Here is a 26,271-nt window from a genome sequence, read left to right on the forward strand (position 1 = left end):
CCCCCCCCCCCCCCCCCCCGCAGCTACACATATATCTTCTTTGCGCCCACTTCCTCCCCCTCTCTCACTCCCATTAGCGCGCCGACTGGACCACGTGAAGCACCTGCATCAAGTGACCACATACAGCACATTCTCAAGAGTGTTTTCTCCACGGTACACACATGCCCATGTACTGCTTAGCCCCGCCTGGGCAACATTCTCTAACGGCAGCAAATGACTGCGGAAGGTTACAGTGATAATATGATACACCATCAACACAGGAGAACAGCTCTCCTACGTTATCCCAGCAAAAGATATATCACAGCTCATGGCAGTATAAACTCGCAGGTAGCGAGCTGACAGATGATTTCGCCCACGAAACTTCGCACCGGGCACATGTGATCCGTGGCCATACCAGTCGTCCGGACTGGAGGCCCTTCAATATCGGAAGCAAATCAACATAAACTACGACAGCCTTCAATTAGATAGTAAACAAACCATTCTATCCCCTCATTCTATCCCCCCTGCACCTAATGTATTCGTCTCCAACGCAAATTTCAGCTAACATCCTTTATTACGGCATAATTGTACCTTTCATTCACACAGCGCAAAGACGAATACGAACAAGAAAGAGACACCACAAAGCGCCGACTTCAACAAAGTTTATTGCTGCGCGCAGCGAATACTCATAGAGCACAGCGGGTATGCGCAGCAACGAAAAAGGAAAGTCATGCTAAGAATGGTAGCAGCGCCAATTCGCACGGGCGATTACACAACCAAAACATAAAGCTAAAACCTAAAAGACAAAATGCAAACAACAACAACAACAACAAAAAAACGAATACTCTAGTTCGAAATTCCAAGACATCCTGACTTTTAGGCTTTAGCTTTATGTTTTCGTTACGTTATCGCCCGTGCGAATTGGCGCTGCTACCATTCTTAGCATGACTTTCCTTTTCGTTGCTGCGCATGCCCGCTGTACTCCATATGTATTCAAGGGCTGTCCGCAGAATTTTTTGCAGGGGGGGGGCCCCATTGGTTGTTGGCGCCGGAGGGGGGGGGGGGGGGGGGGGGGGGGGGGGGGGCATGGTTCGTAGCAAAAAGGCACTATTTGCGGTATGAATTTATTTATTTATATATAAATAAAAAATAAGTGAAATACACACATGAAATAAAATTACAAACTGCGAATTAAAGTGTGGCTAGGAGAGATACATTGCAGTTTATCAACGAAGAAACAATTAAAATTAATAAAAAATCCAAAAATATACTGTCACTTCGTGAGAAGAGTGCTCAGTATTGCTGCATACGGGTTCTCGACTCACCCGGATTGATGACCAGCACACAGCACAATATGGTCACAAACACGCAACTACAGTCACTCAGTCAGTCTTCCTTGAACAGCAACTGTAGACTCCACGGATTTTTCTGGGCGAATTACGTGATTACACGGGTGATAAATTCATTTCTGTGCTTCATTACACGCTCTCGGTGCACACTCATCACACACATTGATTGGAAAAACGGTTGAACGCGTACGTTGAAAACAAAAGATGTCTATACATACAACGAAAACTTATTTACAAGATAAATGCACGCTCGCAGCTTCATACACCTCGCTCCATCTTGCTCGCGCATCCGCACAGTCGAGCAACCGCACGCACACTGCTCGCCGCTCGTAGTTTTCTCGTCCACTGTCTTGGTTGTTCTCAGCTTCGTTGACAAACGGCCACTAAAAACACCGAAGCACAAATACAGAGGCGCGCACACGTGCAAGGCTTACTTCCGTGCGACTTCCAAGGGGAAGGGACACCCGCCACTCGGTAGGAAAATTTGTTTTGTGTGTTTTTATGGGGTTCAGAGCCCCAAAACGACTCAGGTTATGAGGAACGGAGTAGTACAGAGCTCCGGATAATGTCGACCACCTGGGTCTCTTTACCGGGCACTGACCTCGCACAGTACACGGGCGCTGTTGTCATTTGAGGCCCAGCCAGAGGTGACAGGCGAGCCAGGCAGGCGCCACGGGCTGCGTTGACCAAAGGCGCTGGTTTTCGGAGAAGACGCAAGGGACGCTGGTGTGGGGGCGCCTCTGGAGACTGCGTCGCCGTGAAACAAAAGATGCTAATCTCCTTTGCCGAAGATTCTGATAGCGGCGCTTCTACCGCACTGCGCTCTTCCCGTGGATCGGAGGCACAGCGAGCGGCAGCGGCGCCAACTGATCGCCCCGCTTGCCCATGAGCAGCCCGACAAAGCGGGGGTGGACACGGCTGATTTGTCTTTCCCTCCTGAAGAATTCATCGGTGGCCGGCATAACGAAGGCGAAAACAAGATGCACTGTGCACTGTCTGCCTCCGTGTCGCTATCTGTCTAGAGATCAAAGAAACAGGCACCCATTTCAAGACGGCTTGAAACACATGCTCGCCGGTGCCGCTGTATGTCTGCAACAGGTCGGCCTTCAACAGAGCTAACGATGGCGTGGTTTGAAAACGGCATAAAGACGCGTGCCCGGACGCGGCATTTCGCAGATGTGACCCAAAGCGTGGAAGCGGGGCTGCTTTTACCCTTTTGGCTGAGCCCACCACGGCCCCTGGCGTGCGGCCATCACTCACGATTCGAGGGAGTGATTTTCCAGGGGGGTGCAGCCGCCCCCCCTTGCCCCCCCCCCCCTCCGGACGCCCATGTATGTATTCGCTGCGCTCAGCAATAAACTTTGTTGAAGTCGGCGCTTTGTGGTGTCTCCCCTCTTGTCCGTGTTCGTCTTTGCGCTGTGTGAATGAAAGCATTAAATACCAGCTCGCCCAGCAACTCATTTTAAGCAAATATTTGTACCGTCACCGCGCCACACCATCATATCCCAACTGCACTACGCCAACCTCTACACTATCTCTACGAATGACCACCACCCATACAATCCCAGAATTACCCCTACCCACCCTCTAGTTCATAGAGTGCTTTGCTCTCCATGGACCAGCCGCAAGATTTACGGTGAAGGCAGCGCGAAAGACGAGGACGTAAGGGTGAAGGAACATAGAGTTTCTTACTATTACCTAGAGGGAAAGCTGGCGGCGCTGCCCTTCAGCCACCATGGACGCTCAAAGCATCATGGGGCGGTGAGCTACTTGTTGCGGGACAGTCGTAGTTTTTCGGGAACACGGAGTGGCATTACTGAGATGTTTCATTCGGAAAACGCTGTTCGTGTGTGCGCAGACGACTTTCGCGCGAACGCAGTGTGCACAAGCCATAATAGTAAAAAACGCATAGACACACGACGCCAATAAAAGGTTTCACTTTTCCGAAATGCCATTAAAAAACCTCTTATAGTATTTAAGCAACAACATCTTTTTGAAAACATATTTACTTTTAAAAGTTCGCCTGTTAATTATGAAATATTAGTTTTTATAGTGTTCACTACTTGGCCAATAGGAGAGCGAGTCGTCTCTTATTTAGGGCAAACTTTGCACTTACATGCTTTTCTGCTCGTTTGTTGCAATCATTAGACAATATATTGAATGTTAGGACGTTTGTAGTTATCAAACAGCTTAATTTTTCTATTATTTTTTGGCCAAAAGTTGCAGTTCCGCAACAAGTAGCTCACCGCCCCATGATGCTTTGAGCGCCCATGGTGGCTGAAGTGGTCTCGAGGGGTCGCCATGCAAACTCCCATAGACGGGCTGCCAGCTTTCCCTCTAGGTAATAGTAAGAAACTTTGTGAAGGAAGACACGACATGAGCGTTATTTACCTCCTCCTCGTCTTTCACGCTACCTTCACCATGAATCCGATTGAACCCGCCCAGCTTTCCGCCTTATTGCAGCTGCAAGACCAGCTGACTGTCGTGCAGCGATCCCGCTGCCAACTTAGCGGCTGGCACAAAAAGCTGCAATAAAAAAAAATTGTGTCTTCTCTCTCAATTTCTCTCACTCCGCTCCAGGTAAGCAGTTCAAATCCAGAGTATATTCCGCACCTAGTGCCCAGAATTGTTTGGGCGTTTCATGCTACAGTTGAACCTCACTAAAACGAAGCGCTTTAAAACGAAATAATGGATATAACAAAGGAATGATTATTCCCCTTGGAAGCCCCCATAGTGGTTTATGTGTCTGTTATCTCGTTTCTACGTAGTAATTTTTTTTTACAACGGGATATAACGAACATTCAATGAACCCACCCCATTGGCCATTTCGCGCTGGGCATGTCAACTTTAAGAGACAGGAGAGCAGAGCGGTCCACGAAGCAGACGCCAGTTAATGACGTCTTATTCGAAATCAAGACGAAGAAAATGGCTTGGGCGCTGCATGTGATGTGAAGGCAAGGTAACCAATGGTCGTTAAGGGACAGGACTGGATTCCAAGAGAAGGCAAGCGTAGCAGGGGCGGCAGTAAGTTAGTGAGACGGATTAGATTAGATTAGAAAGAAAGAAAGAAAGAAAGAAAGAAAGAAAGAAAGAAAGAAAGAAAGAAAGAAAGAAAGAAAGAAAGAAAGAAAGAAAGAAAGAAAGAAAGAAAGAAAGGAAGGAAGGAAGGAAGGAAGGAAGGAAGGAAGGAATGAAGGAAGGAAGGAAGGAAGGAAGGAAGGAAGGAAGGAAGGAAGGAAGGAAGGAACATTTATTAGATCCGGAAGGAGGTGCATATGTTCCTTCCTTCATAATCTAATCTAATCTGATCTAATCCGTCCACCTAACTTACTGCCGCCCCTGCAACGCTTGCCATTCTCTTGTAACGACTTTTGATTATCATGCCTTCACATTACATGCAGCGCCCAAGCCAATTTCTTCGTCTTGATTTCGAATGAGATGTCATTAACTGGCGTCTGTCATGTATTTCGAATGCCATTAACTAGGAAGGAAGGTATCACAAGGTGAAGCGGCTGAAAGCGAAAGCTCGAAACAATGTCCGTTGAATAGAAGGCGACAATCATGATGGGCTTCAGGCTGGCGTATGCATTCTTTACAATACATTTCTGTTATGCGGTGCAGTATTGTGCCGCGTGTGCATGTGAGCTGCGCGGCAAAGCCAACCCATACTGGCGTTCGCAAGAAATCTCCGCCACGCGCCCATTTATACAGCGGCTTGCATAGCCCTCAGCACCTAAAAGAATGAGCTAAATATTCTCATTAGGTCCCTTCCTGTTCTCTACAACATCATTTATCCAAAACCCGGTTGGCGTACGTATATTCGGCCACGTGATAGGCGCTCGATGCGCGTGTTGAAGGCCCGCGCCACTCACACCAGCGGCGCACTAAACACCAGCTATGTAGTCTTCGGTATACAAAGTGGCGAGTAAACCCGTTGGCATGGGACAGTTGCAGTCTATAGTTTGCGTAGATGCAACTGCTAAAGCATAGAAATCGCGGGGGCCCATCGACTTCGTTATAGAGAGGTTCAACTGTATATCGGCCGCTATGGTGGAAGCACTCCTCCGAAAGCTCAGAAGAAAAAAAAAATAAAGAGCTAAATGCGTTCTACGGCTAGAAAAGAAAAGCTGTGCGCTGGCTTCATGGGGGCTTCTGTGATTCAACGAAAGCTGGCTGTCGTGAACGTTATGAAAGCGAGGCTGTCAGTACGAACACTCGGCAGTGAAAGTTTACGGGACTGAGTCTGCTAGGAACAAATTAATTGCAGCGCTCCCTCGCGACCCACTCGTCAGATACGAGTGCCTTTGGGTGAAAATGCAACCCTCTCTAATATTTGCAGACATTTCAGGCGATTTGCTTGGGTGATTGCGCCGAAATGTACATTTAATATATTGCCACAGAGTTGGTGATAAAATGGCTCTGCCCTGCGGTTGGGCTAGGTTCACACTGAACTGTAGCCGTTAAATTTTCTAAATAACTAAAATTTATGAATGAAGCCTCCTTTCGAGGCTTCGTGCGTTTACACAGTGGAAATCTAGAGGTGGCGGTATTAACGGTTTCCTTTCGCGTGACTCACAAAACCATTCCGCGTTCTTAGTGAGGTATTGGTAAGTTCGGGAAAAATAACGCTGAAAAAAGCAAGGAAACAAATATTCCGCTAATCGAATGTGCACAAAGCCCGATGGTTAAATGTTTAGGGGAATCCCCTATGGTGCAGTAGATGCGTATTAAATGAATAATAGCGCAGTCATACGGTTACAAAAGGAAAACTGTGCAGCTTTCTCGGAAACTTCGCAGCTAAAGAAAAATTCGCCCTCGTCCGGAGCTCGAAACCGGGACCACCGCATCATCGAAGCATTCGCTCTACCAACTGAGCTAACCGGGACGGCAAGCTTATGGTAAGCTATTTGAACAATAACTCGAAGTGGGAACAGTGTTGGTCAAATGTTTAGGGGAATCCCCCAAGGTGGAGTAGATTTGTAATAAGGGAGTAGCTATTCATTGGCATACGGCTAGAAAGGAAAGCTATACAGCTTTCTCAGAACCTTCGCAGTTGCAGAAAAATTCGTCCTGGTCCTGCCTGAATGTAGGCACAAATGCCTTCCGACCAAAGATCCATTGTTATCAGCTACTGCACGATAGCGTACAAACTTTTGCTCACCTGTTGCACCGACGGTTGCGGCTGCTCGGCGCTACGCCGCTTCCGAAACGCTGCGCGCCTTGTTTTTTTTTTTTTTGCCGCAGGTTTCAAGGCGCCGTTCGCATTCGACGGCGTAGTTGACGCGCTCAGTGAAGCCTTGGGCGTGCGCCATGGCAGTACAGTAGAGGGCAGAGGTATGTACAGCCGGCCAATTCTTTAACAGTAGTACCGCGCGAGCGTCGACCAAACTGCTTGTCAGCGCCTTATCACGGCACCGAGTGCCGAAGTAAGCGAGAGTAAGTGTGCGCGCAAGCTTGCCCACACAACGACTGTCGTCTGCTAGGCTCTTCCCACTATCGCGAACAACCCCAGCCGTGTCCTCCTCTACCCCGGCGAATCACAGCGGCGTCATGGGGAAGAAAAAGCGGCGAACGACAGGATTTTTAGTCATGTCGCTAGCTTTTACTCAGCCGAAAAGTTAACTACGAAGACACCATTCTTGACAGCGCAGCTGTGGTTGTGTATAAATTGCAGTCTGCCCGTCAGATTTTTTTCAATAGCTGTCTAGGAGCAAGAAGAATGCCCCCACGCATCCCGGCTGCGTATTGTATAGCACTGGCGAAAGCGGAAAAATCTCAAAGGAAGATAGCACGGGAAGTTGGCGTAATGAATTAGGCAACAGTTAATATGATTATTCAAGTCTTACGTGATGAAGGCCGCATTGGAGACGCACCCAGATGTTTGAACCGCAAGACAACACCAGAGCAAGATATGACCATCGTTGTATCTGCTGCGGACCCCTTCATGACTGCGGGCCAGGTGAAGCGCATTGTCGGCTTGAACCACGGTGTAAGAAATAGTGACGGGCTTCTGCGAAAACAGCTACGTGAAGTTGGCCTCACGAACAGATGTGCGCCCCAAAAACCATTTCTTTCGGCCGCCAGCAAGGCGGAAAGGCTGCGGTTTGCGCGCGAGCATTTGCAGTGGACGACTGGAGTCGAGTAGCATTCACCGACGAGTCGACGTTCTGCACTCAGTGGCCCCAAAAGCAAAGAATCTATCGACCAGCTCGCTCAAGGTATGCAGTGCACGTTTTGCGCGTGATTGTAAAGGATACCCATGGCTGACTTTCAGCTCAGTTTCATGTTACCTACAAATACGCAAAAAACGCTCACTGTCTTCGCAACAAATGCACTGAGCAGCTTTTTTCTCCTGTGTGGCTTTTATGTTATGACTTATTGCACCGAGAATGTGGTATTACATTCAGATATTAAAACTAGCTGTTTTTTTTTTCTTTTGTGGGTATAACCCTCGCTACACCCATGCCGTAAAATCCAGCGGTTGCACGAGTGTCAATGTCACAAAGGAGGGACTCGGGCCCATCTATCGGACTCCCGGTCGTTTCTGCTCGGACGCATACATTGAAATTATTGACGACATGCTCCTTCCCCACTTGCTTGACAGCCCTTTCAAGAACGGTTTCTTTCATCTTCAGCAAGACCTCTCCCCTATCCACACTTCCCGATCTGTGAAGGCTCACCTAGACCAAGTCGGCGTCATGACACTGCCATGGCCGCCGCAAGGAGCCGACCTCAACATAAGAGAGAACGTGTGGGGCGTGAGGAAGGGGAACCTATCAGGAATGAACCTGCACCATGCGACTTCCAACAAACTCTGGGAAGCCGTCAAGGGGGAGTGTTAATTGCTTAAAGCCCACACGGACCTCGTGCCCGCTCTATATGAGTCACTACCCCGACCCGTGGCTGGGGTTGTTCAGTCAAATGGACATTTCCTGCCTTACTGACTACGCATGAGTGCGCTGGGACGCACGCAAACGCCATCACATGGAAGATGTAGAAATTGCCACAATAAATAGTGCTCGAGCGTGCATCAATATCCAATGAGGCGTCTTCTTTTTCGTAAAACGCAGCATTAGTCCTGTTTTGCTCGTTTTGTTCATAGTTTTTCGGCTTATGCGCAATCATGCGATAAGTGCTAGCAAAAAAAAAAATGCAATCTAGCGACACGTGCCTCAGCTATCTCGCTGCGGCCAAGAATATGCACACTCAGCAAACTGCTACGGGGGTTGTGTCGCATTAGTGGGAAGAGCCTAACCGCAGCCACGACGGACGAACCCTTGCGCGCACGCGGTTATTCTCGCTGGTTTCGCCGCTCTGAGCCATGATAAGGCGCTGACAAGCAGTTCGGTCGACGATCCCGAGGGTACTATTAAATAATTGGCCGGCCGTACGGGCTCTAGCGAACACTTGACAACGCAAATGCGGCACTTTCGAGAAAGCGCGCGAAATTACCGGCAGTGGCATACGCTGAGCTGCTATTGGCTAATCACGTGAACAACTTCCGGGCGACGAACGAAATTTTCTGTGGGTGCAGATCCGAGCGACGAGGCAAATGATACGGGCAGTTTGCTTCGCACGACGGCGCCGCTCGTCGCTTGCCGCCGTCGCCTTCGCGTGAGTTTTCGCGTACATAGTGCTCAGCCTTAAAGATTTAATCGTGGTAATCTGCAGCGCTGGAGGGTCATGGACATATCGAACTGCCGTAAACTGCATAAGCGGACGCTCCAAGGGAATTATGCTGAAAATCCGCTGTGGCAAGGAAAGACTCATGACTCAGGGAGTGCAGTTGCTGGAAACGTTGAAAGTGGGTTATTGTCAAGTGCAGCGTTTGGAATAAACAGGATCACAACGAAGTACTCAAAGGGCAGAATTTCCCACTGAGCACAGAATATCTTGTAGGTATCTTGAAACGTCTTTAATGGTCATAAACATCTTGGGCTACAAAAGATATTTACAAGACGCTGTTTGATACTTGTCTAGAAGACATCTAGTCAAGACGTCCGGGAGCTGTCTTAAGAAAGATTTATGCGCCTTCAGAAGCTACGCAAGATGCTTACTAAAGTTGTCTTCAAGACATTCTTCTTCAGAAGCCTGGGGGGCTTCCACAGAAGACATTTTACGGTTTGAGCTATATGCAGCTTCAGTGCAATATTTGCGTTTAAACAGGAAATAACTAGAGAGAATGCCAACAGAAACATAACAGAAAAAAAAGTTAAATTCACATGTTACCAACACGTGCACGTATGCATAACTGCCCACGGCAGGAACTGGCAGGAAAGTTTTATTGCTCCTTATTTTGCTTCTCCCTGTCCCGTCCGTGCCAGTCTTCTTCAGCGTTCGTCTCTTGCTGTGCCTTACCACAACGCATTTATTAAGTTATGAAGCCAGCCCCTTTTTAAAATCGCGCGCCATCGCACCCCACTGCTCCCTGTTCGTTCGTGTACTATCAGCTTGCGTTAATGAGGCACCGCAGTCGTTTTTTAAGTGCTCCGCTACCATCTTTAAAATTGTCAACTATCATGTAACAGCACCACACAGAGAAGTAGGAAAGCAGTTGAAAACACCGCGCATTTTTAGACTCCCTAGCTGCAGTATGACGACAGTCGTGTGCACATGACCACCGTGTGCTTCCCACGAGTACCGATGAGAAGCTAAAATCTATCCAGCTCACTGAACTTGACAGGAGCTAGGTTATCGCATCTCTCAGCAGTGGGCTGTGTCTTGCCCTAAATTCTGTCGATAAAACAGTGCAAGTCCAAGCGTGAGCGCCGTTTGTGACGAAACAGAAATGTGACTTTGAAAGAAACGTGAGCCTCACCTTACCTCTGACTGAAAAAGCAGCGGACCGCAAAGCGTTCTTCGAAGCATTTTGATAAGCCCGCGCAGGAGGCTGGCGTGTGACGTCATGCATTCAGCTGTGCACGTCGCGACTGGCGACGCTTCGCGCTCGTGCAGGTAACTTGCCTTTTACGTTTCCGGAGAAGCATTCGTGTACGCTATAACTTTTCTGCGTTTTCCGTTACGCATCTGGCATACCTGGCATCAAAACTTACCAAACATCTGCCTGATTGCTAGTAGAACTAAAGTGTATTAGAATGTGTGACAAGCTCAATTGTCAATCATCTACAAGAAATAGTTAACATGTAATGCATTTTTAAACTATTTTTAAGTCGCACTGAGACATCCTGGCTCGTTGGTCTAGGGGTATGATTCTCGCTTAGGGTGCGAGAGGTCCCGGGTTCAAATCCCGGACGAGCCCGTGCTTTTTCTTTTTATTACCAATTTTTTTTTTCATTCAGCGAACAGAGCCTCAAGCACGACATGCTGCAAGGCCTGCGATGGGACACCGGAAGCCTTCGTTGATGCAGCCTTTACGGGGCCTCGTGCCAAGGCAAGAAGCCCATATTTTTCCTTGAATTAATGAAATGTATTCTGAAAAGCTTTCTTGAAACCTTATCAATAAAGAAAATCATGCACAATTTCCACACAATTCTTATAAACAGAAAGCTCAGCATAATTTTGGGCTGCTTGCTGCCGAGAGTTCGAAACTCTAACAAGATCGTGCTAGCTACATATGTCCATGACAAAAAGCTTCGACAATTTTGTCAATTATCCTGCTGTCCTAGTAATAAAAGAAACTGTTCCACTTCATTCCTGATTTCCAAACTACTAGAAAAGTAAAACAGGAACACACAACATATGGCACTGATTTGTGATCTGCCATTTTTGTTTGTGTTGTCCCAATTAGCATTTATTTCCTAATTATAAGTAAAGACTAATCCTCATTATAGCAGCATAATTAAATGTTCAACAAGAAGAAAGCATGGAGATAAAAATAAAAACAAGACAAGCACCTAACTGATATTTTTTTTTAGAAAGACAGGGAACATTTATGCAAACATGCCTACTCAACACTCAAGTACATTCCTGATATGATAGGAGCACATATTAACAGAAAAAGAACCAACTTGCAAGTATCAAGACCACTTAATTTGACTTGTTCAGTGCCTTCGTATACTGCACTTTACACAATGTAAGTACTAAATTTATGGGTATGATGCAGGTCTTTGAGAAAATTCGGAAACATGACAAGGCAGAACTTTGAGAAGGTATTACAGTGCTTCATTTTGCTGATTTTGAGTAGCTACACTGGTACCTTATTATTAATGGCTTAAATGGTCCGAGGTCAATAATACCCGCCCTGTTGCAGCCACCATACTACCGAAGAGGAAATCACTTTTATCTGCAGAGATCTCAGCTTTCCAGTTTTGATCTGTCTCGCTCCTGCTTGTTGCAAATGCCAAAAATTTGATGCTGCTCACTTTACACCCCTTTTCCATTTGATAGCATATGCTTACCAAGGGAGAACAGCACAGAAATATGTACAGGACAGACAAAGACAACAAACGTCAGCTCTCTCTCTTTCTAATGCCTCAATCTGTCCTGCACTTCAGTGCTGGTTTTGACTTCATAGCTTACACAGCGCATAGATGACTTTTGCAGGAAGGCTTTAACAAAAATTTTACTGTTCTCTTAAAAAGCCTCTTTTTCTTTGTTCATTTAAATCTATCCTCCACAAAAGCTATCAAACTGTCATAGGGATATTTGAATCTTGTATGTCAATACTCAATACAACGTATAGATGGAGACTTCATAGCCCTCACAATCTTCACCACTGTTGTGAAAAGATTTTTTTTTCTGCAAATGCCACGAGACTCAGTGCTGCACGTTATGTACCCATTTCTGACGCCATAGACCTGAAAACATTTCAAGCTGGCAAGCCAGCCTTCAAAAACACTTCAGGATACAGGCTTCTTGCCTTGATTACAGCAGATTCCCTAGAATCACCCTTTGTTCATGCTGACCAGCAGGAAATGAGACTTCCTACTTCTGGAACTTTTCAGTGAAACACCTTCAACACTATTTCCAAGGCCACAGTGCTTTCATGTCAAACATGTTTTTGTTACATGAAAAAATTGACATGAAATTAAACTTACCCACACTTTGTCACCTGGCTTCTATTCATGCGACATCGTCTAAACATTTAGAGACGACCCCAGGAAGCAGTTTCTGTGCATGCTACTTTATGTCATTCAAAGGCTGCTACAAACAACCTTTCAACTGAGACTTCACACTTTCTAGTGGGCTGTGGAAATTTGAATGCACCCAAATTGAGGACCTTGCCAACTTTTGTAGAAGCCTTTTCTTTTTTTACTAGTAGTAGAGGAGGTACTTTGCACTGAAGGAAATTGGCAATTACATTGCTTGTCCGGAAACAGTCTTGAGCAGGTGCTGCAAATGATGTACTCCTTCTTGTAACAGGCTCCTCTCAACCAGCCTTCATCCCACCTTTGTAGCCTTTGTAGCATTTATAGCCACAGCAGTCGGGTATTAAGACTACGCATGTTCTTCACGAATGGACCGTGGAGGGCTCCAGCCAACCTGATATCAGGTGATTAGCCAGACATATTTTGTAGCGACTTTTCAAAGGCGCTACATCTACTCTGCATATGCGCAAAACAATCATTGTAGTCAGAATGGCCATGTCATAGAGAAGAGTCGAACAAAAGAGAAGTACACCACTTACTATACATATATTCAAGCAAAATTAAAAGATGAGCTCAATGCTTGAAGTTGACCACGACAACTTAAGACTGCAACCAGGGGACAATATGCAGAGAAAGAAAAACAAACAGGACAAGCAGCTCACTCAAGACTGAAGTTTTTAATTAAAACTTGATATATATATGTACATATATAACAAAGAAGAGAAGCGCATGCATCGTGCAGCAAAAGTGCATGCCTGCAAGAATAAGTGAAAAAGCCGGCATGTGCAAAGACCAGGTATGAACCACATATTCCTGAAAAACAGCAACAACAAAAAACTAAAAACTTTACAAAACTACAATGCCCTCTGGGCCATAAGGGTAGGTAACCGAAATAAAAAATTAAATAAACTCAATGAACAAACCAAACCACTGGTGAAGGCAAGCTGTTTGTCTAGTAACATGACTCAAGGTTGATTTATGACCACTCATATACTTTCAGCGCACTAGCACTAATACTCCCAATTGCAGATTTCACTGATGTCTGTCCAAAGCCTCTGGCAGGTGGCAACCTATAAGCAGGCATTATGGACAACTATGCAAAACACTTTATAGCAAAACACTCTATGGCATCGAGTGGGTTTCGAACCTGCAGCGGCGCAAACAGATCAGTTTTGCTGACCACTGCATTAGACCACTACATCATCGCCACAGTCGAACATCCCATGTGTTTAACTGCCAGTCTCTCATGTTGTGCTTTGGATGCCAACATCCTCATCAACTTCCATCCGTGCGCAATAGATCCAAAACTGCCACCGCTATCACATTGCCCTTGCCTTTTTCAGGACCCCTATGAGTCCCTAGCTTAAAAGTGCAAAGAGGGAACAAAATACAAAGAAATGATGTAATGACAGGTCAAATCACTTCAAGAACTGCCACACATTAGCTTTGCTCATAGCAGAAAATTTTCACGAAAACTGGTGATAATTATAACATGTAACAAAGGAGAAAAGTAGTGTGCATGATGTCTCAGGAGCATATGCTAAGAGAAACAAAAGAAAAGCTGACAAAAGCAAAGCCAAAAATGAAAAGCAAAAACCAGGGAAGTAAAAATGAAAGTCTTGCTAAAAATGCCCAGCAAAAACAAATCAAAACAAATAAACACTACAAATTAGCATTTTCTCTGTATGAAGGCATACCTTATATGATGAGACATGAATCATCAAAAATTCAAAAAAACAGAAGCTCAATCTTTGCATTATTCACTCCCTTTTTTTATGTAAAAAGGTTCTATGAATTCTAACTGAGCCAGCCGCTGCAACAAAAAAAAACTTCGGCTGCGTTGAGATCATGTTCAGTTTTGAGACAGCATAAGAAATCTACCATGTAGTAATCTTGCAGCAATACAGTTATATCTTGTTAATACAGACACTTTAGTTCCTGAGCAAAACTTTCCATAAATTTAGTCGTCTGTAATAATAACGAATCGTGAAAATGGACATGGATATGCAAATGGATATGCGCCATTTGAATACACACAAACATCGGTGCACTCCAATGAGCACAGAACCCATGGATCATACACCCTCCGCATGACGAGAGTGCGTGATTCAATCTAAGTGTAAACTGAAGCCACTTGTTACTGCCGCTTGAGTGAGTTAGAATGAGCAAACAGAGACAGCAAGAGATAAAAAGAAAACTACGACAGCTATGCATTGAAAAATCACCGGGTCACGTTTCCCACTGTAGCAACCATCGTTCAATTCCTTTAAAGATGTTTCTCCAGTAGTATCTGTTCTTTCTTTCCTAGTTTTTCCATTATCCAATAACAACACTGGTCTTGCCTACCAAAATGGCCATTCTTATGCCGATGGTAAGGCCTGTAAAACGTCAAGCCGCAAATATGACACCCTAGTGGCATCTCTCTCATCGGTAAGTGCACTTTACTCAAAAGATGCTTCTTTGGGATTACTTGTTCTTTAAACCTTTTCTAGGCCTTCTGTTTCCCATTAACAACTGTGGTCTTGCCCATCAAAATGGCCACGCTCATGCCGATGGCGAATGTAAGGCCTGGAAAACGCCAAGCCACAAATACGACACTTGAAAGGCCGCTCTCCCGTGTGCGACCGCACATGACGGGTCAGGTCGTTCTTCTGAGCAAACCGCGCAGGGCACAGGTGGCAGGCAAACGGTCGCTCTCCCGTGTGGGTGCGGTGGTGCTGCACTATGTGGGCCCACTTGAATGAGCGGTAGTCACACGAGGAACACATAAAGCTCCTCTTTTCCCAGCTGGTAAGCCGGCCCTGGCGAAGGGAATGCAGCAGGCCCCCTGCAGCAAGCAGCATGAACATACAAGCATAACTGCCATTGTATTCATCTCCAGTACTTGCAGGGTGTTGCACACACTGGCCTTAATTGACCATTCTTTCTCTCATTTGCTGTAGATCTTAAAACATCACAAGGCAAGGTAGTGTTTGCTTAATTTGATGGCTACTTCAGTCTTTCAGTCACTAATACAGCCTTAATGTTCAAAAATGATCAGGTTTGCTCAGCAATGTTCAATTTACTTTACCTATAAGCTTTCCACTGAACTTTGGACTTCACCACACAAACTACCATGACTAGCCCTCCAATAAGCAGCAGCAAAGAGCCAGACAATGTACTGCAACCAAAATGAATTTCTTCCGCTTTTAAGCATAGGGAATGCCCCGATTTATTATCGCCAGAAGCAATAGCTTCTCAACAAAGTTTTGTGCCTTAAGATTTCTTGTAGCTGTGGTGCAGAAGGTGCACATGTAATTACATCTTCAAAATGGCCACACACTTTTGCTTCTGCGAGTGTTCATCAACAGCATATGTAAGGTGTGCAATGTAATGATGCAACGAAGAGGATATAAAAGGACTCAGCATTAGCACAAGAGGTCATGGAATAGCACAGCTGCAAAAGATGTGCTCTCAAGATGAGTACGATCATTAATATATGACATCAATAACCTAGCCACGAGATACACTACGGTTCCTGGACACAGCAATACATGAGATCCATTTGAAAAAAAGCAAGGGGCATCTGCTGTAAAGTCAGCAAGCAGCCACAAAGGAGAAACAGGGATATACTTGTAAACTGCGGGCCTGTACTAAGGAACATGGGGCTACCAATATAGTTGCAGAATATATGGGGTTAGCTTAAATACCAATAAAGGAATAGCTGCCAATTAAACTTATCAAGTAGTTAAACCAGTCACAGTAAGAAGCACTATTCCTGGTACTGTTTGCAATTCTGTCATTTATAAGACTGAATAAATGGCAGGTGAAGCTACAGAATCAGTGCAACAATACCAAACTGCATGCTTTTATAAATTCACACATGGCTAGCAATGTCTAAGATGATTGACGATAGTTGATAAGACCAGTGCCTTGCATTTTGGTCAATAGCCAGAAGCTGAGACACATTACATGCTCCAAGACATAAAGGAAATTTTAAAAGCTACTTTATGCTTGCTGCCAAACTTTTTATTGCAAACATGTTCCAAATCTCGTGGTGCTGATGCAATTGGCAATTAGTATGTACTGCAGCCACAGCTTTTCATTCAAACCAACTAAAACACATATAGGTGATAAAATTCAATGGAGCTGACAGCTCTTGTTGAAAGTTTTGTAAGAAGTGGCTTGCTGTGCCTTTTAAGATGTGTTCACTTTTTCGTTTGATTTGCTACTTTTGCTGCATCATATTAAAATGAAAAATAGACTAGGTAGCGCAGTGCAGTATGTTTTCTTCTAATCAGTCATTACGCTTTTAGCAGGAACTACATATTCTGCTTTATCCGCATAACTCTTACCTAAACGGGTAATGGATAACAGTGCTATACTAAATAACGCAAAAAAATCCTCGCTTCAAAGCCATCTGTTCGCACCGGAAGTTTTTATCACAGCAACTGACAGAGTTCTTCCCTGTAGGTTCCAAATTTTGAATTTTTCCAAGGCTACTCATGGCAATTTTATTAGTTGTAACCGAGCTGTGCGTTTATAGCCGTTCCAGGTTCACCACATAGGCAACGGCAAGTGGACATTTGCTCACAACAAAGCAGACATAAGGCAAAATGCATCTGCTCAGATTTTTCCCATGTTTCTTTTCCTTTGCTTGGTCTAATCCAACTACATCTACTTTTAATAAGGAGCAGAACTACAGTCATGCAGTTTATGAAACCAGTCAGAACGTGCAGGTAAGAAAACAAATATCGAGAAATCTCATCTCTGGTTTCTTTGAGCAAAGCACGAACAAATGACACATCAAGCACAAAATATTGACATTCCTCCTCGGCTTAAATAGAGCACAAGTCGCAAAGGGAAGTTCATATCACAACTGTTCTTTTGAGTTCCAGAAAAAAAAACGTGGCCATGCCAGCATGTGTTCGATGCTTCATCACAGCAACTGCATAGTTTTAGCACATCCAAGTCGCCAGTCACGTCGCCAGTGAATGAACTTGTAAAACTCCCCCGATTTCTACGCGCACAAGGCCGCCATGTTACATCGCGATGTCGATTAACGCCGGAAGGCTATCAGTCGACATCTATCGGTTACAAATTTTCTTTCCTTCGGGATCTTAAACAGTTAGATGATGCCAAAATAACATTTCCGCCCATTAAACATAAAATCTCTATGCAACTACAATCAAACTGGCTGGTCCAATTGAGGCATCGTTTTCGCTTTTGCAGTCGAAAACAAAAGGGAAACGACCAGTCCACTTCCTAATTTCCAGCTCGCCCGTCGTCCGACAGCGCCATCTATTTTTGTTGCTCCTAGTTCTATTGCTCTTCAACTGTGCCATCTTGAGCGAGTAAGTTCCGAAGATTGCTTTCACGTTTTGTAGCTTCGCTTCCCGTTACCTCCTGTTTGTGGTCATCCGGAGCTAATTTAATATGTGCCGCACCATTTTCCTGACGCTGTGAGTCCTCCGTGCCGGTTTAAGAGCAGTGTGCGCCTTTCCAGCTCCCTGGTTAAGCCTAAGCTGAAAACGTGTTGATTTTGTGATTGCTTCCATCCTTGCTCGCTTCAAATAGAACAAGCGCAAATGTCGCCTTCTTTCAAGGCTGTCGCCGATTTGACAAGAGAGGTTTGTGGGCTTTAAACTTCCGCCTTACGAGCGAATGAAGTGGGCCTAGAAAAGCTCCAGACAGAATCCCCTAGTTCTTTATTTTTTTTTTACTCTTACCCCCGTCGTTGGCGAAAACATCTGCACCTAATTTCTCCCGCTGACGCCTGAGCTGCCCAAACTTCGCTTGCGCGGCTGCTGCCGGGTGTAGTTTCTTGCGCACCGCACGCAGCTGACGCCGGCTAGTGTGTGCATTCTTGTGTAGTGACCTTTCGCTTCGCGACTCGGATTGAATGACGCCACACCGCCGCCGTGCCGAAATTCGGCGTCGAAAGGGCGCTTCCTTGCGCCTCCTCAGCGACTGGCTTGGCATGGAACGCGGGCTGCATTCGCATGCACCTTGTAGTACGCGATTCAACGCCATTCTGTTGCGACAGAACCTGTAGTTCAGCGTAGTTGTGCGCTTTGTTATGGGTTAATTTTGTTCTCGCTCTCTCTCTGGCTTACTAACGTGCTCGGTTGCTCCGTTCGCAACCAGTTTGCTCTACCGGAATAGCATCTCCGCTGTGTCTTTTCCGGAACGCTGCCGTGACATTGCGGAAACGCCTTCCATTAAAGCATGCTCGCGCATGGCTCTCGCGACGGAACACGCTTAATTGCGCAAGCGCACCTTTCGTTTTCGTCGAGGCGCTTTGGTTTGCGGTTAAGGTCTTTCCTCTCTGCCGATACTGCGTCAGCGAGCGCCTCGTACTACTTTGCCTTTCCCGACGGAATTGCAAACCCGACTACAAAATTTTGGTTCCCGAGATGTGTCATAGAAGATGGAAAGCATTAATAGGCTCTCTTTGCTGGTACTAGTCGTTTGCATCCCTTAGTTTTTCATGCCTACTATCGTGAAGTAAGCGTGTGACCTCTTCCAACTTTGGTTCCTCGACGTAGCAAGTGCATGCTGCTTAGAAGTTACAATGTTGGTGGTAGTAATAGCGTCAAGAAAGTGATGTTGTGTGCATTTCCGGTACTCATGTTTCTTTTCGCAGGCTTTGTGAACCTTCATCGCTTTTTGACAGGTCCAGGTAGCTTGATATCCAATTCCATGCCTTGGGGTCACTGCGGGTTCATTCATTCATTGTCGATAGCGGCATGTGCTGAAAGACTGGGCCACGCACTTAAGTGCCTGAAAGGTCCACTTAGGTTCAACGCCTGCAAGTTTGAATTGTGGGAAGTCATGGTTATACAAAGTTGCTGAACTTTATCAGGCTCAGTCACATTTTCACTTGCTTTTTCTTGGCTTGGGATTCCAGGCTAGTGCTGAGCACTTGCATGCAACTTACATTCATCGCAGTGCATGCACTGTCCAATGTGTGTGCTTGTTGTGCTGCACTACCTGACAGGTTTCCTGATGTGGGGAAAACATGATCATAGATTGATTGCTTTAAAAGAATACAGCAGGTGCAGTATGACATATGGTTGGCCAAGCTTTGAATGCAGCTTGTATGAAGTAGCACTGGGCCCTGGTTTTCTGACCCTGTAGCACGTTAGTTGTGTCCAGGGGAGGAAGTGATTGAAATAGAAAAGGTTGAAGCCATTGTTGGGGTGCCTGTGGTGCTAAATTTGGCTGGAGCCTGTGGCTGAGCTGTGGTGTGCCGTTTCGTGCAGGCCAGTATGTCTTTTGGCAACTAGGATGCCCGGCCGACTGCCGTGCCCACGTCACCCGTTGTGCTTTGTCGGTATTGACCTGTAAGCACTCGGCAGCTCCTGCTGTTTGTCGTCGTAGGCACACTCAAAGCAGATACACACAAGCTCACCAAAGAAAGGCACGCCTCCCTGCCAAGTGAGTTATTGCTAACATGTTTGTGTGCTTTTGTTGTGACATGTCAGCCTTCTGGGAAAAGCACCAGTGAGATCTCTATCTACAGCAGTAACTAGATGTAGATACCTTGAGTGACTTTAGAATTGCAAATGTTTGTACATCAACCAGGCAGGGTTGTCCAATTTTTGTACGAGGGAAGTATCAATGACTCCCTAAGTGCATTTAGTCGGAAAACTAATATGTGGCTCATTGGGCACTGATAGGTTTCCCCAGTGTGTTTTTTGCAATGTAGCTACCTTCTTGCCACACAAAATTACTGGCAAGAGTGTGTTGTCAGGAATGTTATTATCACCTTAATTAAGGGTGTGAGTTTGGGCTAGTTGGTAATTCATTTTTGGCACAAAGCGCGCAGAAAAAGATCAAGGCGAAGGAAAGAAAAGGCAGACAGGTGCTTGACTGTCATTTGTTTCCTTCATTTTTGTTTTCTGCACGCTTTGGGTCAAGGATTATTGCCTGCCTTTTAGGCGTTCTACTGCTGTTTGCATGTAATTGCTGACGACCATTGTACAGAAATTAAGCATTTCTTTAAAATGATGCAAGCACAAATTCTGGAATACGGAGCAATTAATGGGTGTTTGCTGTAGCTGGTCTCTCCTAGATATTTGCATAGTTCAGTTTCTACTTTGAGTTAGTTTGTCCAGTCTGGCTCTATTTCGAGATTTTCTGGGTTTTTCAGGTTAGATTGATAGATTCTGCTGGAATCACTGTGACCTTATATTCAACTTTATTTCGAGGATGAGTGGCTTTTGAATAGTTTATTTGTGAAATTTTTGGGCTGTATTTCTTGCAGATTCTTAATGATGTTATGAATGTTGTGTTGTGTTATCTTCAGCAAAAGACAAGTGCAGTAACTGGTATGGTTTCGCAGAAAATTAGACTGGTTAACTATACTGGCTGTATGGAAACAAGATTGTTTTCAATTTTTATAGCATAGCATTTCCTTTGTTTTTGTATGTTGAGAATGAATGAAGGTACAACAGTTTACTTGTAGCTGGGAATGAGTTGGAAGTTTTCCTTGGGGATAGTTAGTTGTCATGTGTGCATATTTTTGACCACACAAAATGCCAACAAGTATCCCCTTGTCGTTCTTTTTCAGGTAAGAAGCTAGGCAGCATACTTGAAGGAAGAAACTGCACTTCAACTAGGAACGTAACAGCCCAAGGTAGCACCAAGCAAAAGTGATGGCTGCTAACCATGATAGGAAGAATGACGACTGCTACTTTTACTTTTACTCGACGTGCACCAAGGTAAGCCGGTTAATGCTGCCTTTTTAAAAAATGTATGCAGGACCTGGGCTTAAACCTGCAGCTATGCATGTTGCCATATTCTGTGCTCATGGTTGTAAGGCCCATTCACACTAGCAAGGGCAACTGCAAATAGCTTTTCTTGTTTGGAATGAGAGTTGTCAATCTTAACTGCTGCTGGCAATGAGCAGCCGGACGTTGGAACAAGCTTCCATTCACTTCCACGGTGCCGCGGATCAGTTAGTGGTTTGCGACTGGCCTGTGGCTGTCGATTTTTGACCAAGACAGTTGCACAATCTACGACTCACAAGCGCCAGTGAGCCTTAACTCGTGAAGATGAGGGACCTGTCTGCTGAAAAGTGCCAGTTCCGATTACATGTATCGTGCGGTTATAATTCCTTCAGGCACAAATTATTATTGAAAGGGGATGAAATTTAAAATTTTTCAGGTTTCATAGAGCATGCTATGATGCACAGGAAAAAAATTTCGAGCTTGCCGTATGCTGAATCATGTAGTTTGTCTTGATCTCATTTCTCCACATTGCGACTCCACACTGGTGTCAGGGTCTCAGTCATATAGCTTTTGTCTTAATCCTGTCATATGGACTCTTCATGTATCAGTTCATTTTAAGCATTTTAAAGCAGTGATGTCTGCAAAACGAACTGAAAACGCGCACTCAACTGAGCTGTAGTGGAGCTGTACTATAGGGTGCCAAGGTGTCATTCTTAAAAACTATTTACGTTTGTTTTGCAGGGCTGGCTTGAAATGGTTGTACACGTTCTAGAACTTTAATGTAGTGCCCCCATATCTGCACATTGAACCTTCTATGCGTGGATTTGACAGTATTTACGTTGAGTGTACAAATCTACACATAGCGCGTGAAGGAAATAAGGAAATACACTGTATGGGTGCCCACCGAAGCCTGTGGACATGATCTTTAGGTAGAGGGAAGGTTGAATCAACTTAGATCTGAGCATTTCCAGTTGACTGCACTCTGAAAAGTGGCGTTTTACATTTTGGGAAATTATTCTTGAATGGTTTGCTTTTCCTTGTCCCAGGGGGATGACTGCCCCTTCCGGCACTGTGAAGCAGCTCTGGGCACAGAAACTGTGTGCCCTGCCTGGAAGGAAGGCAACTGCCTCAAGAAATCTTGCAAGTTCAGGCACATGGAAAGCAGGGTAAGTGTCAGTGCTGTGCTGAAACTTGTGTTTGTGGGAAACCAGGATCACAAGCGTATGAGGGGTACCTGAGCACTCTTTTCAAGACATAGTCTGTTCGAATACCTGAAGTTCCGTGTGTTTTTATTACTTATTTGGAGAAGCTATATGTTGGGTTCGTTGTGTCTGCCTCAAAAGGCTAGGTGTGTCTGCTTGCACAAGCAAGGACCCTATGATAGGGTTCATGAAAAAGCTCAGCTTTGCACACTCAATTTTGATAGTTCACATTGGTTGCAAAACTTCCCCGGAAATGTACCTGTGATTAGTGTGCTGCTTTTGCAGGTATCTACTACTTGTGGGTGTTGTAACCTCTGTGCCAGGCGTGATTCTAGAGTCGAGACTTCTTTTTGCAGAGGTCACTGTTGTTAATGGCAGGCAGTTTCTTTTGTGGGCTGGTGTTGCAAGCAGTTAGGGCTGTACAAATGTGTTCCCTAGTAGAATGTAAACTTGGGTCACTGACCACGTCAAAAAGGGGGTTAGTTGACGTTTCGGAACCGCTACAGGTTCCTTGTTCACAATGAATAACCGGCCGATTAAGATGCAGCTTATGTAGCTTTGACCAGTCGACGTAATGATTAAGCTGCTTAAGCAACACCTACTTCACTTACAATGGATCCATATACAAGCAAAACATTCGGAACCACTATGGGTGCATTGATCTCCGTTACAACAGCGAACGTGGTGATGGAAGCGATTGAAGAGAAAACACTGCAGACATTCCAACCTCGACCGAAAGTGTTTTATAGGTACGTCGACGACTGTTTCTGCATCCTCGACAAGAGGCAAGTGCGACCCTTTTTCGATCACCTTAACAGCGTAGAGGCCTCCATTAAATTCACTGTTGAAGAAGAAAGCAACGGAAGCATCCCATTTCTGGATACCCTCATAACACGCTCGCCCAACAGCCTAAAGTTCAGTGTGTACAGGAAGCCTACTCACTCAGGAAGGTACCTTGATTTCAAATTGGTGCACCCATTAGCCCACAAGCGCTCAGTCGTGGCTTCACTTGTGAACCGGGCAGTCCGCACATTTTCCGATGAGCACAGCCTCAATCAGGAACTCGAAACTGTCAGAAAGGACTTGGAAAAGAACGGCTACCCGAAGAAGTTTATTGAAAGCGTGTCCAGGTGTCAGATTGACAAGCATTCACAGCCGGAGCCCACACAAAGTGCAGCATCGTCATCCAGACCGAAACGCGCGGCGATTCCTTACATCCCAGGCGTAAGCGAAGCTTTGGCACGAGTCTTCAAGAAACACAGTGTACATATTGCCCACGTACCGACAAGCAAATTGCACGGGGAACTTCTGAACGTGAACGATGCTCTGCCCTGTTCAAAGTTCCCGGGCATCGTCTATAAGATACCTTGTGACGATTGCAACTCCGTCCACATCGGAGAGACCGGAAATCTGCCAAGGCGGCTAAAAGAGCACCGAAATGATGTCACAAAAACTGGACTGCGTCAAGTGCTGTGGCAGAACACGCGCAAAAAGAAGGGCATGAGATCACTTGGGATGACGTGGAAATCGTTGCTACAGAAAGAAACCTATCAGCGCGGCTGCACTTGGAATCCCTGATAATCCAATCGACGCCGAACACTATCAACAGAACCAAGGGAAATCTTCACCCGGCTTACGCAAAATCATTACGTCGACTGGTCAAAGCTACATAAGCTGCATCTTAATCGGCCGGTTATTCATTGTGAACAAGGAACCCGTAGCGGTTCCGAAACGTCAACTAACCCCTTTTTGACGTGGTCAGTGAGCCAAGTTTACATTCTACTATGCCACTACCTGACCAGACGGGATTCCGTCAAACCCTGGATTACAGATGTGTTCCCTGTGAGCAGGCAACAGGTAGACATAGTGTGCCACCTTCTCTCTGGGCTGACAGATGTGTACAAGGCTGTAGGTTCTCTGAAGCGGCGCTTTTTCTTAGGACAAAATTTTTTTTAGGAGATTTAATGGGCTTGTAGCGTTCTTACCCCTAATGAACTGACTACTTTGTCATCCCTGGTTGTTTGTTCTGCTGGAGGCTGATGCACTGCTGTGGAACAGGACATTGGTGATATAGCTTTGGTCGAAAATTAAGATTACATGTCTGCTGTGCTTTGTTTTTGGCAGCATCATGCAAGGGCAAGAAGTTTGCGGTATCTTTGAATTGTGGGGTCTTTCCCCGGCTGCTGCCTCACACGCCTTTCTGCTTCTCCCCTGCCTTTTTTGGGGCCTGTGCAGAAGAACCGGTCACAAATCCCGTGCTACTGGGAGAACCAGCCAACTGGATGTCGCAAGCCCCACTGCGTTTTCCTGCACAGCCGGCCCCGTGCGGCTATCCCAGATGTGCTAGGCGCCCAGCGGGCACCGGGCTGTGAGTGGCCAAGCAGACCCCATGGGTCCTTTTCTATTATTTTTTGGTGATATCCATAGAAATGTAAATTGGTTTCGTGGAAATGGTTGGTGCAGTAACTTCCTTGCTCCTCGGTGGACACTTCAACTGTGCCATGATTGAAAGAGGTGGACACTTCAACTGTGCCATGATTGAAAGAGGTGGACACTTCAACTGCGCCATGATTGAAAGAAGGGAGAACACGGCACGGTAATGGAGGGCTCTAGAACAATTCCAACCACTACGGGATCTTTTAATATGCACTAATATCGCACAGCAAACACGCGTCTTTTGCGTTTTACCTCCAACAAAATGGGGCTGCCATGGCTGGCAGTGGACCTTTATTCTCAGGCTCAGCGGCCGAGTGCCCTAACCATGGAGCCATTGTTGATTGCTCTACTAAGTGAGTGGCGCGGCGTTGCCATGGCCCATGTTCTGGATGGGTCCACTAAGTGTACATGTCCGAATGGGCGTGACTTAATCTGGGTGCATTCTTTTACTTCAAAAAACACCAATGCCATTGCCTGCTTCTGCTTTCGAACACTTCAATATAAACCATAAGTATTAATCGCACTAGTTCTGTTGTAGTACAGTCGACGACCGATTTTTCGGACTCTCTAGGGACCGCGAAAATGACCGAAAAATCGGGCAGTCCGGAAAATCAAATTTCACCGAAAAAATCACGAACTTATTACCACTATGCCGGAAAAAGCGGCCAATTGTATTGCACACATTCTAAAGCTCCTCATGACTATATTTCGCCGCGCGAAATACCGTATGAAAGGGTATAAGGGCCGCACTTTTTTTTTTCCAGATTCGAGGGCCAATTTTCGGGGTGCTGCCCATACACGCGATATGTGAAAAAAAATTTTTTTGAGTAAAAACACACCAACCAGGGAATGAGTGACATTTATTCTACATTCAATCGTCACTCGCGAAGTATTTAGACTCCTGAGCTGGTGCTGCGCTCTGGTGCACGCTCATGCCAAAAGAAGCCGCGCAGCATGTCCGCTGTCAACGCGTAGCCGTTGTTACGAAATTCCATCACATAGAGGAGCAGCTCTTCTTCCAGTTCAGGAAACTCGCACGGCTTGACTCGACTCGGAAAGCGCGCTTTTTGCAGCTTGTGTTTCTCTTTTGGTTGCACCATCATCGGATGCACTTCACGGCCATGTCAAATTTCCTGCCCGCCGCACGCTTACCGACCGCGTTCGAGAGCTAACTCCCAGCCGTGTAGCTTAAGGTGCTTGCCCATCGCGCTAAAACTGTGAAGCTCGGTGGCAGCACCCGAAAGCCACTATCACGGCGAACGCGCTGACACGCATGCTAACACGCCACGAAAGGCTGGAGCTGGCAATACTGATGCCGATGTGAACAGCGGAAAATCGTGACAGAGAAAAATGTTGATGATAATGATCACGGCGCCATCCATAGATGGCACTTGGAAGCTCCGGTGCGCGCGCGTGGCCTCCGCGAACGGCGCAGCGCCGGAGCAGATCGCGGCCGCGGTAAGATCCGGCGGCGCGCCCGAAGCGCGCTTCGATCGCGGAGGCCACGGCGTGCGCGTAGCCTCCACGATCGTATTCGCGTTCC

General features: G+C 45.9%; 1 protein-coding gene, 2 long non-coding RNA genes and 1 other non-coding gene across 9 annotated transcripts in view; 3 read left to right on the top strand and 1 right to left on the bottom strand.

The window, feature by feature from the left end:
• The first annotated feature begins 9,662 nt into the window (after positions 1 to 9,662).
• LOC149372253 (uncharacterized) lies at positions 9,663 to 10,807 on the top strand. The gene is made up of 2 exons (XR_016286986.1): positions 9,663 to 10,283; positions 10,628 to 10,807. It is a non-coding gene; the product is annotated as an uncharacterized LOC149372253 (long non-coding RNA).
• Positions 10,516 to 10,587, top strand: TRNAP-AGG (transfer RNA proline (anticodon AGG)). The gene has a single exon. It is a non-coding gene; the product is annotated as a tRNA-Pro (tRNA).
• A 2,227-nt stretch (positions 10,808 to 13,034) lies between the features above and the next one.
• On the bottom strand, positions 13,035 to 17,391 carry LOC149372255 (uncharacterized). Its single transcript, XR_016286989.1, has 2 exons — positions 17,236 to 17,391; positions 13,035 to 15,203 (listed from the first exon to the last, which is right to left on the bottom strand). It is a non-coding gene; the product is annotated as an uncharacterized LOC149372255 (long non-coding RNA).
• A 189-nt stretch (positions 17,392 to 17,580) lies between these two features.
• The window catches only part of LOC149372256 (uncharacterized), a 49,242-nt gene continuing 40,551 nt past the window's right edge, over positions 17,581 to 26,271 (top strand). For 5 of the 6 annotated variants that reach the window (XM_089566676.1, XM_089566678.1, XM_089566679.1 and 2 more), the window contains exons 1-5: positions 17,581 to 17,709; positions 19,621 to 19,795; positions 20,931 to 21,081; positions 22,137 to 22,256; positions 24,528 to 24,660. In XM_089566676.1, coding sequence (XP_089422802.1) covers positions 21,016 to 21,081; positions 22,137 to 22,256; positions 24,528 to 24,660 — 319 coding nt within the window. In that variant the 5' untranslated portion in view covers positions 17,581 to 17,709; positions 19,621 to 19,795; positions 20,931 to 21,015. Of the gene's footprint in view, positions 17,818 to 19,620; positions 19,796 to 20,930; positions 21,082 to 22,136; positions 22,257 to 24,527; positions 24,661 to 26,271 lie in introns of all 6 variants that reach the window. The other variant, XM_089566677.1, reaches the window with a different exon arrangement.

This window comes from Amblyomma mixtum, chromosome 1 (assembly GCF_055824585.1).
Source record: "Amblyomma mixtum isolate Tamu chromosome 1, ASM5582458v1, whole genome shotgun sequence".
Classification (NCBI taxonomy): Eukaryota; Metazoa; Arthropoda; class Arachnida; order Ixodida; family Ixodidae; genus Amblyomma; species Amblyomma mixtum.